Source organism: Phaethon aethereus (genome assembly GCF_964289735.1).
Source record: "Phaethon aethereus genome assembly, chromosome: 7".
In the NCBI taxonomy this organism is placed as follows: domain Eukaryota; kingdom Metazoa; phylum Chordata; class Aves; order Phaethontiformes; family Phaethontidae; genus Phaethon; species Phaethon aethereus.
In genome coordinates this window covers 19,383,871-19,402,705 of record NC_138583.1, presented here as the reverse complement: position 1 = coordinate 19,402,705, position 18,835 = coordinate 19,383,871, and the positions used below count along the sequence as shown (strand labels likewise).

The 18,835-nt window shown below is 42.8% G+C and overlaps 1 protein-coding gene across 1 annotated transcript in view; it reads left to right on the top strand.

Annotated features, from left to right (window-relative positions):
• The window catches only part of PIK3AP1 (phosphoinositide-3-kinase adaptor protein 1), a gene marked incomplete at both ends in the record, with an annotated part of 44,498 nt that extends 30,630 nt beyond the window's left edge, over positions 1-13,868 (top strand). Inside the window, 9 exons of the mRNA XM_082001964.1 lie at positions 5,159-5,254; positions 6,400-6,579; positions 7,409-7,471; positions 8,449-8,654; positions 10,076-10,148; positions 10,487-10,642; positions 12,364-12,434; positions 12,622-12,731; positions 13,814-13,868. Of these exons, the coding sequence (XP_081858090.1) occupies positions 5,159-5,254; positions 6,400-6,579; positions 7,409-7,471; positions 8,449-8,654; positions 10,076-10,148; positions 10,487-10,642; positions 12,364-12,434; positions 12,622-12,731; positions 13,814-13,868 (1,010 nt within the window). The remainder of the gene's footprint in view (positions 1-5,158; positions 5,255-6,399; positions 6,580-7,408; positions 7,472-8,448; positions 8,655-10,075; positions 10,149-10,486; positions 10,643-12,363; positions 12,435-12,621; positions 12,732-13,813) is intronic.
• Positions 13,869-18,835: the final 4,967 nt, after the last annotated feature.

Here is an 18,835-nt window from a genome sequence, read left to right as displayed (position 1 = left end):
TCTTGAGAAGTTTTGTTTGGCCACTGCAGGGATAGTTTTGCTACCAAACCCAGAATTGTTCTGCCTTCAGGTGGAGATAAGCAGTAAGGCCGGTTGGACTCCTGAGGAACAAAACTGCTTTTGTTTGCAGTAATGGGGGTGAGAGTTTCTAGATATTTGGAAGCTCTGCCTGCAATCAGTGCACCTCTGAACGGGGTTGATTGACTAAGTCTGTGGAGGGGGAAAAAACATGCTTAAAATTACTAAGCCCAACTTGTCTTCTTTGACCCCTGAAATGTCCAGATCTCCCAGAAACTATGCAGGGGATATTCCTTTCTTTTGTAGATACAAATCAAGGTCCCTGTAATTTACCACTTTTGAACTGGACTCTGAAAAGCCTCTCTGAAAATATTCTCCTATCAGTTCCGATTTAGATCAGATTTGCTTCCTGTCAAGAAAACCATTTGCCAGCCCTGCAGACTGTTGATGGAAGAACTTATTGTTTTAAGGCACTTTTTTCTTCTTCCCTGCTGAAGTTCACCATCTCCCTGTCTGCTGTCTCAGTTGCCTGTGTGTGTATTCCTTTGCCAGTTTCTGTCAAACAAGCCACATTAAACAGTTCAAGTACACAGGTTTTCCTGCCCTCGCTTACTCTGACAGATCTCAAGAGGAAGTTTGGCTGATGTTTTGGATGAATACATGAAACGGAGCCTGCTTGGCTACCAGACATGGAGATGGAGAGCTAGAAAAGGTTGCTATGGGATGGGAAAGGTTGTGCATTCGAAGCCTAAGTCAGGCTGCTTTCCTTAAGCCTCCTCGGTAGCAAAGGCCCAGCAGGCATACGTCCTTTAGGGGAAGCCTCTGCAAGCACAGCTACATCAGTATGGTGGCAGAGGTCTCTGGGACCAGCACCAGAAAGTTCTCCTGGTGTGCAAATGTGCTGCAAGCTCTGCAGGGCTAGTAGGACTAGAAAGGTAAAAACCAAAGCTGTCCCTAAAGTAGATACTTACTATTTCTTTACTGAAAATCAGAGCTGAATGAGTCTGCATTTTAAAATGTTTTCCTCACTGGTGAGATACTGTGTATGGCTTATCTGTGATACCTCGGCAAGGAACATGAATGTGTTTCCTGATTCTTACGGAGTTCTCATGTACTGCACCTGAACACAAAGCTCTGTTACCTTCCACTCAGGAGTCTTTTCCTGAAAAATATCTGTTTTTCTTATGTAGTCTATTAGTCTTTGCCTGAAGAATATTTACAGCTTGTCTGAACAGTGCTTAAAATCTACCTGCATTGTAACAGCTGTATTGTAGCAGATAAGGTTAAATTGGCACAATGCTCAACACTTAGACTGCTTCCCTCAAAGTGAAGGTGTTTTAATATTATTTAGAATACCAGCACACAGGCAACCCCTCACCGAAATTAGTGGGAGTGCTGTCTGGTTTAGAACTGCCATCACAAATAAAGGCTTCAACCCTTTGTACTGACTTAAAGATTTGTGAGGGTGAAGAACTCCCTAGGAAATCGTAAACAACTCTTGCTGAGGTACTTTCTTCAGGTCAGAGTAGCCATTATGTGAGTTGTTATGGCTGTGGTATAGAGGACAATACCTGGACTATTTTAAGTGTAGCCATACTGTAGAAGCATGCCCATTTATTGAGATCAAGATGTGCTTTCACCAGTGTTTCAGAGACTGATCAAAGGAAGGTTAGATACCACAGGGTCAATTTGTCTGGCAGGAACTGGTTTGAGAATAAGGTAGCGTGGGACTGGAGCCACTGTAATGAGTTAAAAGTAGTAGCAAATACTTGAATACCAGAGTGTTCTGGTAATTCGTGTATTCTTCATCCCACTTCTGATTTTTCAGTGCATTTTTATGTGTTGTTTTTTCTCTCTGCATTTGGTCCTGGGGAAGCATTTACAGAGACAGTGCAGCAGCTCTGCAAGGGCTCAATTTAGTTTAAACTGCTGCATGAGAGTTGGGCACACCTGTGTTGAGTTGCTAGCTGTCCCTTTAAGTTTTGAGGTAAATGATGAAATTAAAAAAAATGGAAAAGGTTTTGTTCATCTATAGAACACTGCCTTCCCTTCTGCTGGAGGGGAGCATTTTTTCCCAGGTAGGTCTTAATGCCCTGAGTAGTGTAGATCATAAAGTACTCTTAATCAAATCAGTGGGAACTTAATAGCTCCTGCTGTTACCTTGTTTGTTGTTCTTTATTAATAATATTGAATCACCTTATTTAATTTCTTATCATTAATCTAATTGTTCCCACTTCAGAAGAGCACTTCCTGCTTACTATACTTTTCAAATACCTGTAAAGTCAAACATAATTTTCCAGAATATGTTCCAGGTTGGTGCAGGTTGCAGGTAAACGTCACTTAGCTGAGCCACTCACACACGGTAACAAAGAGCAGCTAAACAGCAAAAAGGGAGAGTTACGTCCATCGTATCAGTCTCGTGCTATGAACTACAGCGTCAGATAAAGTGCTTTGCCTTTTCTGCTTTCCTTTCACCAGCACCTCCTGCTGATTTTTGCAAAGCAGAGTATTTTGAGTAGGCTGGAGTTGTGTGCAGGAGGGGTGTGAGAGCAAGGACTCTTGAAAGTGCTGAAAACCTGTTTGATTTGTGTGAAGATTAAACTGCCTGGTTTGTGTGTGTGTTATTATGCTCTTTTACTTGGGGAAAGAGTTAGGCTGTATTTCCTCTGTCCAAGGTCAGACAGTGGCAGTGGCCAAGGGCTGGTGGAAACAAGTCCTGACTCTTAGCACTGTTTTCATATCTCTGAACTGTGTGGACACTCAGACCGTAGATAGTGTGACTTTCATGCAGGGGTTTAATCCTTTATCCTAGAGAGTTTCAGCTGACTAAAATCTATTGTCCTGTAATTTCCAGACCTCCAACACCTAAAGAGTAGATGATAGTTCACATAAATAAGTTGTAATGCCTTTATTCTACTCTCTTGCATATCCTTTCCCTCCTCCACCATATCTATTCTCTTGAGATCAAGCTTTCAACACTGTCCCCATTGATTTTTATTTGTTCCCTAGTTAATGCAAGAAACAGCAGCCTCCTTGTCATCCTTGAGCAAACGGAGGGAATTGTGCACAAAAATATAACTGCTTATAAAGTTCTGAATTGTGATTTATGCCAACACATTGAAGCCTTTGTCTTGCATAACAAAGGACTGGTCTCTGTAAAGAGGTGGCTTCCTTTGTCTGCAGGAATACCTGGCATCTAGTGTTTGCAAATGTTTAAAGGGGGAGGGGTGTTACTACTTTCTAAAGAGTGCCCATGCGTGGGTATTTTAGTTGTTGTGAAGAGTCATAATTTGTCTTCTGTGTGTCTGTTTGCAGGTTGGTTGAGCTCCCTTCTGAAGCCTTTAACCCTGCAAACAGAAACTAAACTCTTTGAATAAATACCTTTTAGTTACTAAATTCTAGGAACTACTTAACCTTTTTCCTGCCAACCCTTCAGACCAACTTTCCCCAATAGCCTCAGGAAAATCTGGGGACCTTTCCTGTGATACCCAAAGTTTGTGTGTGCCACCTTCTTGTCATTTCTGTCTCACTAGCCTGTTTTTGCAGCAAGTGGAACAGAAGGTGTCATTGATGGAGTTAAATACTTCTCAGTTTTGGTACATGGGTGAGATCTGTATGCAAGACAGGCTCATGTGCAAGAGGGTAGTGAGGTGGCAATCAGTTCTTCTAAGGAGAATTGGTGACTTTAACTACATTGACTCTGTGATAGAAAACAAACCCTGCGGTATCCTGCTGCACTGCTGGTTTAGTAATCCTGCAGTGCACAGCCAAAACTGGGAAGTCACTGTTCCCTCCACAAAAAATGAAAGGAACTTTGCACACCTGTCACATTTTGTTCTGCCCCCAAATCCATAAAGTAGGGACTTTCCTCTGGGCCTGTATTTGCTACAGGTTCATCTCTAAAAGCTGTGTTAAAAATAAGCAAGGTGGCTGCAAGGTGGAAAAATCACTCTACAGAAAAACATGGGTCTATAGTGCTGATTTTTTAGGATGCTCATGTCAAACCTGTGCTTCCATGTAGTGCAATGATACTTAAGTGAACTTTATATTAGGTTGGTGGTGAGCAGATTAGCTCCAGCAGCATGCAGTTTGGCATGGACTACAGAGCTCTTGAGAAGCTGCTGGTGTGGTTAATACAGCATGCAGCATTGCTGTGGCTATGCTGGAGGTATTCCTGTGAGGTTAAAGCGTTGGGTTGGGTGTATTCACATGACTGTCAGTGGGTCCTTTGACAATTATTGTTTAAAAAAAACCCCACAGCATTCTAAAAAAGTAAAATCATGCTAGCGTAGTGTTATCCCTTTCTTATAATCTCCTCAGCTTTTCAGGAAAGAAGCAAGAAAGGTCAGAAAATATTAAAAATAAATTTGTAGAGAAATATTTCATATTCTCTCATGTAACCCAAACCATCTAGTTTACTTAGTAATACATATTTCACAATAAGCCTCAACAATTCATTTATATCGCTCTCTTTTTTAATATCATTAGGGCATGGTTACCTAATATTTTATTATAGTTTTAGGATTAGTTTTAGGGTTACAATGAGGCTGACCCCTTTTTTTAATCAGAATTCTTCATGTCAAAACAATGACTTAACAACGTATATTGTATTGTTTGCTGTCACTCCTTTCTCAATACTAAATTATCATTTGACTCTCTAAGTGCCTTCCAGTCCAATTCATTAACTCAGCCAGCTGTTTTGATTTTTATCCAATAAAAAACCTAAATACTATCTTCTGTGTCATGGGCAAATTGTCCTTAATGTGTTGTTTTGGCAAGTAGCAGAGTTTCCACTCAGTTTGGCCTCTCAGGAGCACTGTGCAGAGGCCAAAACCTTCACCTGGCCAACACACTCTCAATAATAGCTAATCCTCAGCACCTGCTTGGAACCTTCTCAATAAGCAATGTTAGTCACCCTCAATTGTAAGCATCAGGCAGCTGACAAAAATGTGTGCGGAGTGGACTGAGCATAGCAAATTAGGAGCCTTTTTGAGGCAAATGTCTGGTCAGTTGCTTGGCTTCCTCTTTGATTTCTGCTGTAGACCAAAGGTCCAGTCAGAAATATCACATCATTTTACTGTACGTTGTTCCACACGTTTAAGGGCATAATCAACAGGTTCACCTTTCCGATTTTTTTCAGATGTAGAGATGCTTCAGTCCCAACCAGACACTCCAGTTGCTGGAGGTGAAGTTTCTCTAACTACAAAAGACTCAATGCTCCGCAAGTTTTTAGAAGGTGAGACCTGTTTGGAGAGAGGGATGGCAGTAGCACAGTTAAAGCAATTGAATGGAACTTGAGAATTCACCTTGATCTGTTAAGAATAGGAGCTAGTCCACACTCTTTGATATGGACAGCTTTGCCTTAGCAGGTATGAGGCACAATAGAAAAAGCACCTTATGAGGTGATTTAACAAATGAGGTTATTTTCTTACCAAAGAGGAGTGATTTCTGGTTCCAGTCCCTGCCTACCAGTGAGTGCAAGCACACAGCTAGTATCTATTCAGGAGTGGTTTATCTTTTGTCCTTATCTTAATGATGGGAATTAATCATGGTGTCCTGATGAGGATGCAGACTCCTCTCATGGGCAGAGGCTGGGTATAAAGTAGAGCAGCACAAGCTAATGATGAATTTTAATCTAGGTGCTTTATTCGAAAGTCCATCCATTGAAAACAGCACACTGGAAAGAGGAAGAGAATGGCCAGCTCACAAACCTATCTACACTTTGCCTCTGTAGTGCTCCCTCTGCCTTCTCTGACCAAAGCCAGACCTTAGCTCCATGCTATCCCCACTGAGCATGATCGTGTTGTCTAAGCCTTTTTGTGACTCACCAGGTTCCATGGGACACAGGCTCACTTTGTGTGGGTGACCCAGCTGGACTCAGAGCAAGATTAAGTCTGGGGCTCTTAACATCTTGTTCTGATTTCCCTGCCAACACCAATGCTCTGGCAGTCCTATTGCATTGACTTAACTAGGTGTTACAACATCACTAAAGGAAAGTCAGTCTAATGGTTAGGGTATTCACTTGTGACTTGGTAACACAGTAGGGAGTTAGTCCAGGAGCTCTTAATTCTTTTTGCTAGCATGCAAACAGAGGGAAACTAGCTTTTAAATCAGGTATGACAGCATTTGATAATTTTACAGTCATGTTAGGAGTGAGAACAGAATGGAGATGATGAGGTGGTACAGTGGTGGCTGGGATGTTAATGACTTTATCAAGTCCTGTCTTGAAGGGCTTTGGCACATTAAGTCACTGCAAAACCTGATGTTTTTGCTTGTGAAATGGCCAGCTTGGTAAGAATGTGATATGTACTGCATCTGGAGGGATCCAGTGTTCAATGAAGTGGCCAGGTTGTTTTTCTTACAAACTCTACTCTGTTGTAGGCAGTAGCATGGATTTGCCAGATTCAGAGGAAGGAGTTTACCAGCGGTATGGTGAAGATGTATACTCCTCAGTGGAACAAGATACTTTTCCACAGGAAATGGCTAGCAGACCACCAGTTCCTGTTCCAAGACCAGAAACCAGCTCTCCACAGCCAGACAATGAGCTGTACATCTCCAAAAGTGAGTTGGGTACCAAGGCCTAAACTGTAGACTAGTCAACTGTAGAATGGCCTTGACATAGGCTCCAGTTGCTGAATAAACACCAAGAAAATTTACGCATTTCTGAGGCCCCTGGATTATTTGGCTCTGGAGTCTTTCTCACTCTATAAGAGCTGGATTACCTTTGGGATCCAATTTGAAATGTGTTTTTCAGCTTCTGCCTACTCTGAAAATGTGGGGATATAGTATCCTGAGCTGTTGGCCTGAGCTTGCTCATAATGAAAGCAGTAGGATGACAGACTACCCCCAAATGGTATAAACAAATCCAACTAAATAGGAAAGATCCTGATACTAGGAGGACACAATCAAACTAGTAAATTGAGACATTGCTGCTCTGTAATGGTATCATTCATTCAATAGCATCGGTATAAGACATGCTTCTATACCTCAATACCTCCCTCTGAGGTAGGGTTTAATTGAAAGTGAAGAAAATTGTGCCTCTCAGTTTGCTAGGTAGTTTTGGAAATCTTGGTCATATTTCACAAACATTCCATCAAGAACTACAGTAACATGTGGGAGAGTAATTTCAGTGACTCCTCCTTCCCCCCGTGACAGGACTGTGGGGAAAGCATGTCCAAATTTCTCTTAGAGGTGTCTGAGCTAAATTCTTTGAGGCTGGTAGAAGGGGGAGTTCTACTGTACAACTCCTTATCTTATTTTCTTCAATGGACTTAGTAGGGTAACAGAAGCTGTAATGCAGTGTAGAATTGTGTATGGTTCCCATATTCATCCTTGCTGTTTCTGCCTTCATGAGATGCATTTCAGTATCTAAAGAGTGTTTGTTTTACAGTTTTTGCACAGAAAACTCAAAGACCTGAGAATATCTATGTCCCTAGAGGAAGGGTTAAGAAGGGTAAGTCATAAGTTCACCCTGAAAATCTTTCCAGTAATCCAAAAGCAAATTGGCTGAGGAAGCTTCATTTGTATGAACTGTGACAGTCTGTTTTACAACGCTCTGGGGATAATAGTCCTATATGAATGACCCAAACTTTCTGACCTTGTATGACATTGGAAACTTAAAACTGCAGAGTGCGAGGGGGTAGCCTTTTATCACATGCTGTTCATATCCCTTGTCTTGGAGTTTATCTTCAGTCAGGATCATGATCATTGAAGTCCTTTTACATGTTTTGTATTTGACCAGTATTACTTCATGGAGTCAATGTCCCGCTTTTGATCTGCTGGATATAGCCACTGCCTGCTGATCATTATTTCCTGGGATTTAACCTTTAGTGAACTGCTTGCCATTGATCTCTGCACTTCCAAAACTGTGCCCTTTATTTTTTCACCTCTTATCCCTGTACACTGTCAGAGTGCCAGGAACCAAATCTGAGCTTTTATCTCATGTGTTGGGAACGCCTCTTTATGTCGCAAATGACTTGCAAAGACCCAGCATCAGCAGGATGAGGTTTTCACCATTCTGTTTCTGGATTTACACTGCACAGATGACCTAGGAAGAGTCTAGCTTTGTGGCTGCCAGGGTGAAAGCTCTGTTTTGTGGATTGCTGAGGGGAGAGAAATTTTTGCAGTGAGGACGCAGAGCCCTTTAAGGAGTACATTTTATGCTGTTCACTTAAATTATGTTTTTAAGAACAGATATTATCCCTGGGACATATTTGCCTACAAGGCTACCTGTCAGATGGGCTTTTAGCTCTGACAAAGAGCAGGATGGCATAAGGATAAAACACCCTTGTGGTTAGGGAAACATACAGTCTGTAATACTGATTTTTTTTGCATCTCTGCTATATCAAGAATGCTTGAGTTTCTTTGTAATCAGTGAGGAGGGCACGTGCCACAAGTTCAATAATATTTTTGGTGGTGTTCTTTCTTCAGAGACAATAATCAGGCCTGTAAGGGACCTGTCTCAATCAAGCGTATATGATCCATTTGCTGGAATGAAAACCCCAGGTCAACGGCAGCTGATCACATTACAGGAGCAAGTGAAAATGGGCATACTCACTGTTGATGAAGCTGTACTTCATTTTAAGGAGTGGCAACTGAACCAGAAAAAGAGATCAGAATCATTCCGGTTCCAGCAGGTACAGGCTTATTACACTGTTTGAGAAATACAGCTGTCGCTCTAGGTATATGTCACAAGCTGTGTAGTGTGGGTACATTTCTTCCCTGGTTGGAGCAGGAAGACTACTAACACAGTCCACCAGCTAGCAGAGTTTTCTCCTGACACTGAGGGGCTGTTCCCATGCAGCAGCAAGCAGGTAGCTGTTTTACAGATCTGTTTGTCTTGCAGTAGTATTGTTAGTTTTTGGAGATCTGTACGTTAGGATTAGGGCCAAATCCAGTTGGCTAAATTACCTTTATAGAGGTCACGTAGCACCTACCTGCTGGCAGGAGACTTCTGTGATGAACATTCAGCTTGTCAGTTCTCATCCATTTCAGATCAGTGAAGATGCAGTGTCCCAGAGGGTGTATTAGCTTTAAAGTCCGATCTTGTAGATGTCATAGTGTAAAATTTCCATTCTTAAGTTAGAGTGGGGCTCCCTCTTTTAAACCACTGCCTGCTTCTTTTGGAGCCTTTTGTTCATGCTGCAGCAGCCTGCTGTCACACTTGAGGTGTTGGTCTCTGGTGTGTGACACTGTTTTGGGAGTTGTCAAACAAAGGCAAGACTCTTTTCCTCCCGATTCTCACTTGGAAGGACTCTTGCTACCCAGAAAGAGTCAGAGGAATCCCTTCTGTCAAAGAACGCAGTGCTACTTTAGTAGATGTCTGTAGCAGAGATGAAGTGGCATGTTCTCTGCCCAATCCCATGAGCAGCTTTCAAAGTCTCTGCTCCAGACCTTGCCTCATGGTACAGCAATTGGTCCATCTGCTTTTTCACGTTTTCAGGGGTTTCTTCCTCTTACATATGTACATATTTCCCTGCTGGAAAAGTTGTCTTTTTTTTTTTTTTTTCTCCCCACCTTTCCTTACTGTAAGGTGCAGTGTGCTGCCACACAATAGCGAAGAGCCTTTGCTCCCAGTTACATTTCCAGGCATCCCCTCTTGCTTCAGCGAGGACATCCTGAATTCTTTCTGAATTGTCCTCGCATTCTGGGATAAGTGGCAGCCTCCTCTGTCCCTGCAGTCAGAATTATTTGTTCATTAGTACAGAAAGGACTGTGCAGTTAGTTGAGTGTGGGTCTTGTTTCTATGCCAGTGTCACAGTGGAAACAGAAAATACAGGGAATTCTGTGCTGCTTATCTGCAACTGCCAGTGAGTCTGTGAACTTGACCTTACATACACAATGAACATCTGAAAAAACTTGGCTTCTGAAAGGCATGCATGGATTTCTGAAGGGAATATATTAAACCTGTTGACATGGTTTGGACTTCAGCCAGATGTAGCAGGCTTTGTTACAGCTTGGTTGCAAAGTTAGATGAAATATAGTATAGGTATTGTCTGAAAGCTGCTCATCCTCCTTTATCCAAAGCCCTGAGAAGAATATCTTGTGATGTTTTTAGGAAAATTTGAAACGGCTACGAGACAGCATAACCAGGAGGCAAATGGAGAAGCAAAAAAAAGACAAAAGTGCAGGTAACAATCTCTGATTCTGATATTCTCTGGTAGTGAAGCAGCTAACAATATTAATAGGCACTTCAGGCAGAAATGTCTCCGTGTGTATTGTAGTTATGCGATCGATGTCTTAACATTCACAACCATGTGCCTGTTGGCAAAAACATAGGGAAGTTGCTTTACTCCTCACTTTCCTAGACTGAGGAAAGGATGCTCACATCTGTGGAGTGAATCTTAATTCATGCACAGTTGTGATTGCCCTTATGTGATTGTGTTTAACTTTGTTCTGGGGTGCAAAGCTGTCTCTCAGAGGCTATACTTGCACAGACCCTTCTGAGCTTGTTCATTTTCCTTTCCAGATTTGGAAATTACAGTACCCATTCGACATTCTCATAATACTTTGGGGAAACCAGAATGTGGAATATATGAATATGCCCCCAGGAAAAACATTTTCCCACCAAAAAAGGAGTTAAAGCGAGGAGACTGGAAAACAGAAAGCACATCCAGCACAACAAGTAAGCAAACCCTGAGTGTCACCCTCTCTACAGAAAAGCTGGGTGGAAAACACTTCCCCAGCCTGACTCTGGAGTCAGCTCAGGGGACAGTTCCTGAATCACAGTACTGACACCACCACCCCAAACCCTGCATGCCTCAAGCTGGCTGTTCTCAAAACTAAAAGCAACTCCAGGTACATCAAGTGGTTTGGGCATCTTGTGTCTGCATTTCTGCAGGAGGAGAACCTGAAAGCTGAGCGAAAGATTCCCTTGAGCTTTTTTGGGGAAGGCATATCACCTGTCTTCAAAGTAGATGGCAGCTGCTTCCTTAGAAAAAAGGATGCTCCCTTGCTGTGACTCTCAGCCAGCAGTGTGCTCTTCTGGTCTGAAGGGTATAGTTATATTGCAGGCTGGGAACCAGTCTCTACATGTCATTTCCCCAATTTTTGTAGATAAAAGACAGCATTTTTTGTAACTGTGGGATCTCTTGAGTGACTTGGACAGTCTGCACATTTTTATTATCTTTGGTTTTTATTAGGTTTAATTTGTGCAGATTAAATCCCTGCATTCTCGCTGTTACTGCAGACTGAGCAAGTCTTACAGAAATCATTAAGATCATATTGGTCCTCTGAAAGAAAAACTGAGCCCCAGTGAGGTTACTACCTTTGTGGCTCTTGGCAAGATGTAGCTGGCACAAATCCAGACTAGGTGTCAGAAGCAGCTGACTGAGCCAGTAACTTGCATATAAGCGGTTGTGAGAGAAATGTTAATGAGCCTGCAGAGTTCACTGTGTGCAGCTTGGCTCTCTTTCACATGGCATGATTGTGCGAATGGACCCTAACATAGTATTTAGCACTCCTAAGTGCTGCTGTTTGTACCAGCTGATAATGAGAGTTACCTCACCAAGGCTAGGGAGGGACTGCATCTTATGAGAAAACCTCTCTAGCCTCCATTTCAGCATGTAGTTTTCCGAACAGTAGTGTCCCAGTATTGCACAGCCCTATAGAACACTCTGTATTTATGACTGAAACCAGCCATAGCAGGGAAGTATATGTTTGTGAGTTGCTGTCCCCTTCAGAGATGGTATGACTGATTGCAAAAACACTCCCTGCTCTGAGTCCATGCAAGTTAAATGGTTTTGCATTAATGATTGCTGAAGGTTGGTTGAACAAGCTTGTCATTTTTAGCTCTGAAATAGACTAGGAAACATCCCTGTGATAAGGATCGTTGTGAGAGGAGGTGGTAAACAGCTATTGGGAATAATAATCTCTCAAGCAGTCACTTATTCCAGGAATGAATGTGTGACAGTGCTGAGCGCCATCTACCTCCACAGGGTTATTAAGGACACGGGGACTGATAATTTAAATATGTATAAACGTTGGGTGTGTAACACTTGTGGAAAATACTTACCTGACTTGCCAGCTAATACTGGCACTGTATCCTTTCAGTTAGATTATGGTTGTGAGTATTTAACTAAAAGCTTGGACCTAGATAGGGCAGAAATCTGCTAGAAAGAAAGCAAAACTGGATCGTTTGGCCCTGTGGTCTGTGTTGTATGAAGTGCCATTGCTTGGATCCTGAACATGTGAAAAATAACAGTGGAAATAAATTAATCTAAACAAGGATTAAACGATGTGTGCAAGAGGTAAGCATGAGGTTAGAAAGAGTCCTGAGTTCGTGATTTGCAGTTAAATTACCAAGATTTAATAATCAGTCTGTTTTCTCTTGCTTACTGACTCCAGGTAGTGCAAGTAACCGCTCCAGCACTCGGAGCATATTGAGTGTCAGCAGTGGGATGGAAGGGGACAGTGAGGTAAGCTCTCACCTCTGCTATATACTGGTCCACTATTCTTAAGTACATGGCTTTGTTTTCATGGAAAAGAAATGGAGCTCAGGGATAGTATTGAATTTGCAGAAATTGCAAAATGTAGCCGCTTCTGTTGTGAAGCTAACAAGAACCAAATTCTGCTGGTCTGTAACCTCTTTTCTTCATTTTGTAGGACAATGAAGTCCCAGAAACAACTAGAAGCCGCAGCCCAATTGCCCACCAAGCAGAGAGGCTGCCTTTCCCAGAAAGGCCCCCCAGAGTGCCTCCTCGAGGTGCAAGCAGGTAAAGCTAAAATGCAGCTCAAACATGAGCTTTCAGTGAATCAATATTGAAGCCTCGGTCAGAAAGCAAGGCAGGAAACGAATGTGTCTTTCAACAAAATTTACCAGACTATCATCTATAAACACACACTGTTAGGAATTGTAAGATCCTTCTTTCTCCTTTGTAATACCTGATGGAATTGGTTTCCTAGTTGGTAAGATGCATATTGCAATGCTGTTACTGTGGTTCACACACTGCGAGGGGCAGCACTATTGAAGTACACAGCGCTTGCCATAATAAGATTGAACTAAGTGGAGTAGCATCCTGCCCCTGACCTGATCCTCCTGAGAAGATCCTCTTAGAACATACAAAGTGTAGTGGAGAGGGAATTCCCTTTTGGCATTCCCTTGGACTTTTTTTCTTTTTATAAATTTCAGATTTCTCCAAAGCACACTTGTTTATACATGTATGATTGGCCTCAAAGTAAGAACTGTACTAGTTTTATAAAAGGTGTTGAGGGGTTTTGCCTTGATTTGATCAGACCACCACAAACTTAAGTAACTTGTAAATGTTCCTTTAGTCCCACCAGTGCAAGTCCATGAAGTCCAGGGCCCAGAGGCTTATCTAGGTACACACGCTAATAAAATTCTCCAACTATTACAATAGTAGTTACTACTGTGTGGGTGCAGTAAGTTCTGAATGTTGGCTTGGCTCTGGCAAGAATATAGCTGGAATTTATCTGTAGTTAGTTTGAAAAAAAGATTTTGAATCTTTTTATCTCTTCCTATTGCTTTTCATCTAATTTTCAGGAGAAAGCTACTATACTGTCAAAGTTTTACTCCAACCAAGTATTATAGCATCTCTTTCCAGTAATAGTAGAATTACTGCAGCTGAAGAGCAGAAGAAATAACTTGGACAGGAACAGGGCTGTGGCACCTTGGCATCTGCTCTGTTACTGAAACACTAATAGCGTGTTTTTCTTCTTGTATGGCTATTGCTTGTACAGTATTCTTAGATACGATGTTATTGCATGCAATGTGTTGCTCCAGAACCCTATTCTCAACTATTTTTTTAATGCATTTGTATTCTCTGTCTTTTTATAGGCCTGTAAGCTGTGAAGGCTTTTATCCTCCACCTGTGCCCCCAAGAGGTCGCTGAATCTCTCAACATCTGTGGAATATGAGATTTTTTCTGTTTGTATGTGTGTTTGTACAGATATTTTTGGGTTGTCTTAAATTATTTATAAGTGGGAGACAAATGTTTTCTTCCCCTTCCTCCTCCCTAAAACTCTGGTGAGTTTTCCCCTGATTTTCACTGAGACTTCTTGGCCTTCTATAACTTTTTTCTTGGAAGAATTTTGGGACTTCAAGAAAACGTATCGTGATTGGGAAGGAGAATGCTGATGTGTGTCTTGGCAGCCCTGCACCAACATGAAGTTTCTCTTTGACCAAGAAAGAACATGTCCTTTTAGAAACTAAATCCTGAGAAGCGTTGTTACCAAAACCCTTGATACAACGTACAAGGGCTTGAGTGGAAAACATGCTTGAAAAAGTAAAGAAAATAATTTGTTCAAAGACTTTGTTTGAAGAACACTCCTTACAGCAGGAGCAGGCGAATGTTCTGCTGTTTGGTGTAACATTTTGGGTATGGACATACTGATCTTTCAGAAGGTGTAGAATCTCCCTCCAGCAATCATTAAACCATGGGAAGATGAGAAGTTGTCTTTATTCAAGAATGTATTTAGCATACAGCTTTGAAAACGCCTTTTCCTTTTCCCTTCCCTCCGTGAAGAGAACAGACATTAACAAGGTGTTGTGTGTGCTGCATTTACCATGAAAATTCCCAAGGCAGCTGGTAAGGGACCTGCTGTATCACAAAACAACTGTACTTAAAACTTTTTTTGGTAGGGAGTGGGTATGTTCTTAGTTGAAATCACATGACTGACCTCTCAGAGGAAGGAATTGGCAGCAATGCTGTGTTCTGTATCTCTTACATCTCTTATTGCTTCACTGTAGAAGCAATATGAAGGTGTTTCACTTCATGCTCTAGAATAGTATAGCGAGTCTCCAATTAGAAATGCACACACCTCACAAATACCAGCTGTGTAGTTAGGCTGCTGCAGTGGAAACAGGCACCCTGGGATCTGGACTCTGCTTGCTTTACTCTTCCTTTCTAGGGATGTGAATCTGGAACAGCTGTGTCCAGCCTTTTTTCTGCCTGAAGGCTTACAAATTTAAGGAGAGCTTCCTGGTTTGGCTCTCTGTGTTCCAAATGCAGAAAGCATGTAAAGCAGAAATTAATTTTGATTCCTCATCTCAAGGGATTCACAGAATCACACAGAATCACTAAGGTTGGAAAGGACCTTCAAGATCATCAAGTCCAACCATTAATCCAGCACCACCACGTTCCCTAAACCATGTCTTGAAGCACCCCATCCACTCATTTTTTGAACACTTCCAGAGATGGTAACTCCACCACCTCCCTGGGCAGCCTGTTCCAATGCCTGACCACCCTGTCAGTGAAGAAATTTTTCCTAATATCCAATCTAAACCTCCCCTGGTGCAACTTGAGGCCATTTCCTCTCGTCCTATCGCTGGTTACTTGGGAGAAGATACCAGCGCTCTCATCGCCACAACCCCCCTTTCAGGTAGTTGTAGAGAGCGATACGGTCTCCTCTCAGCCCCCTCTTCTCCAGACTAAACAACCCCAGTTCCCTCAGCTGCTCCTCGTAAGACTTGTGCTCCAGACCCCTCACCAGCTTTGTTGCCCTTCTCTGGACACACTCCAGCACCTTAATGTCCTTCTTGTAGTGAGGGGCTCAAAACTGAACACTACTCGAATGATGGAAGTGAGGTGGTGGTGTTTGGTTTGCTTTGGGGTTTTTTTTGTTTTTTAATCCATGCCCTGCAAACTTTTGTGTCTATCCTGTCCCTTAGGGGACAAGTATAGGGCTCTGGATGTCCGCGAGTAACGCAGATGGGAATTCTGCAAGATGACATTCAGGGTAGAGAATTAAGCGTCATTACCTACTTGGTTTTCAAGCCATTCACCCTCTTCCAGCCCTGAGAGAGACATAGATACATCTGCATTAGGAGATCCTTCAGGTACAGGTAGGACATGTAAAGCTTCTGTCTGGTCATATAAGCTCCCCTTAGTCTGTAAGAGAGCAGGTGATAAGAGTTGCAGCTCCTTTCTCTTGCAGGGTGGCAAAGCTAATGTGCAGACCTGCAGGAGTGACAGATGGCAACTGTTGACTCAGCCAGCACTGAGTGAAGATGGAGAAGCTCCTGCTACTCTCAGGGATATAGGCAAAAGCTAAATATCATCTACACATTAAACTCACAGGGAATGACTCCAAGTGCAGTTCATTAGCCTCTCCTTTTGATGATGGAGTGATACAGGTGGTGTGCTGCAGGCCTATAGCTACAGAGGTGACCCTTTCCTTTTTTTTCTTTTTTTTTTTAAAGGACGTCAGTGCCTTCTCCAGTAACTGTGATGGTACAGGGTCTCACTGACAGCTTGCTCTTGGTTCACAGTAGCCAGGGGAATGGTGAGGTGGGAGCTGCCTTGCCATGCTCTTCTCAGAACCGAACAAAGTTCCCAGCACTATTCAGTCAGATTGGAAGCAGGGAAGGATCTTTTGGTGCTGAAATGAGGAAAATGGCAGCATGGGTAAGTGAAGGGAACAGGGGTAAAAGAAAGAAACTAGAAGAGGAAATTCAACAGCTTGATTGTCTTCAGCTGTCACACATGCTTTGGTTTGCACACAGCTCCCTGGTCTTGCTCAAAAGCTGCAGCTGTGCTCCAGAGCTTGGAGCTGTGATGTGATAAGAGGAATTAATCTACTTCCACATCTTCCAGGCACAACATAAGGTAGAAATGTAGGATGTGGGGAAAACTCTAACAAGGCAGGAAGGGAAGAGCAAAATATGGAAGTGTGGCATGCAGATTTCCTTTTAAAGCTGTTGGACTGAAGCAGCCCAGGGATGTGTTTTCCCCAGCTAATTTTTAATTCTGTACCCCCTGCATGTGATAGCCAAATGCCTTCTGTGGGAGGGGTTTATCTGAACTGTATCTGAGGGTTTGCCTTTGCACAATCCTAATAACATGGCTGTGAACTGGATTTTTATTGCTAGTACCGCAGTGAGATGGCTTATATCTGCATTGCTGAAAAGTAGCTCATAAGTAGCTTTTCAGTCCCTCTCCCACTTGTGGCTTAGATACTTCCTTAGTCTGACCTGATCTATCACACAAAACCAAATGCTAGTGGGGCTCTGGTTTGGAGGAGAGGTGAGCTGGGACAGGTGGAGCTGAGTAATATTATAAATGCACTCTGTTCAGGCCCCTTCTGCACTGTGTAAATCAAAGATGTAGCTGTAGTCTCAGGCTCCCTTCTCGCTTCTCCTGGATTAGTTAGAGATCTCACTGGTCAGCAATCACAGCAAAACTATCACTCTATCAAGGAGAAAAGGAACAGCAGTAAAATGGCTTCACTGTTAAATGCAGGTAAACAGTTGGGATGCAGGCATGACTTTCATGTCTCTTGCAGGCCAGTAGAGGTGCACCTTCTTAGCTGCCAGAATGTGTCTTCCACATTGGTCTTGTTTCATTTAGTGCCTTTAATCCTCTTATGGCTCAGTGTATGGAGCCCTTGTATGCATAGATTCCAGTTGTGCTGGTGAGCATGTGGTGTGTATTGCTTCCACCCGAGATCGGAAGCGCACTGACACTGAAGCTCAGAGAGACCAGAGAAGAAAACTGCATGTGACCAGATTGTTGGTTACTCAAGAATGCGCTTGGGGTGGAGAGCAGGAACAAAGTGTGTTTCTGTTGAACATTACAGCTCAAGGAGTGAGCAGATAATCCAATTGCTGCTGAAAAGTAAATGGCCTGGCAACCTGTAGGGGCATTGACCAATCCACCAAGCTCAGGTGGCAGCTGGCTGGCCTGGGGAAAGTGCTCTTTGTAAAGCATGCCTCACAAAACCCACTGCAGCAGATGGCTCTGGCTGGCCCTGCTGTTGACTGAGAGGCTTAAGTATTGAATAAACTGAAGATGTTGAAGCCTCCTCTCTCTGTATCCCAAGGGTAAGCTACTCGCTGTTTTGGACTGAGGTGCAACAACTAGAAAGAAACATATGGTGTTACCAAAGCTGTCTAGGTTTGTTGGTTTTTTATTTTGGTGGGTTTTGTGGTTTGTTTGTTTGTTTGTTTTGTTTTGTTACTATAAACAGGGGTTTTGAATGGGTTTTGACAAGTACCTCTCTCCACAGAGACCTTGCTTCTACTGAAACAGGCAGGAAATTGCAAACGTACTATCTGGAAAAGGCTTCATATAAATATAGCTTCCGAAAATACATTCAGGGAAGGTAGATGGCATGTGTAAGACCGCAAGGGGAAAAGCTTTTAGTATCAGTGTGGTGGTCAGTGGTAAAAGGGGAAATCTGTTTTTGCATCACTCCTACAAGGCATAGATCGCGTGTAACAGCACAGAGCAGTTCCTGCATGCAGCTCATGGCCTTCACTATTTATTTGTTGGCTTATGCAATATTTGTGAAGATTGTGTAGGTAGCCCCAGTTGGTTTTGGTTTTTTTTTTAATATTATGCCTGATAGCCTCTGAAAATTGTTTTTGTATTTGTTCAGTTTAAAAATTGTATCATCAATTAATGCTTAATACCGTGAGCTTTTTGGCTTGGGGCTTGTTTTGTTTTTACTGGGGAGTTTTTCAGGCTTTATTTTAGCCAGTATCGACAGAAAACTTGCCACTTGTTACGTTTGGGTGCAGCTTTGCCGCCTCAGCACCTTCCTCTCAGCGAGGTGCGGTGCTTTGCACTTCAGCGTTCATCAGTTTGTTCCGCTTGGGCAAGTGCTGTGGAAAACGGGCCGCTTATTTTTGAGAGTACTTGCACGCAGCCCTCTGTCACGTTGTTCTCAAATAATTTTAGATTATTTCGTTGACCGATACGTTATGCTTTTAATCAATTACCAAATAATTCCGCCAATTAAAAAAGGCCGTACTGCCTTACCCGCCCGCGCTGCCTGGGCACGTCGGCTCCCGGCTGCCCTCCCTCTCTTTCCGCAGCCCCTGTTCCGCCCGCCGGCCCCCACCTGCCCCGCTCAGCGG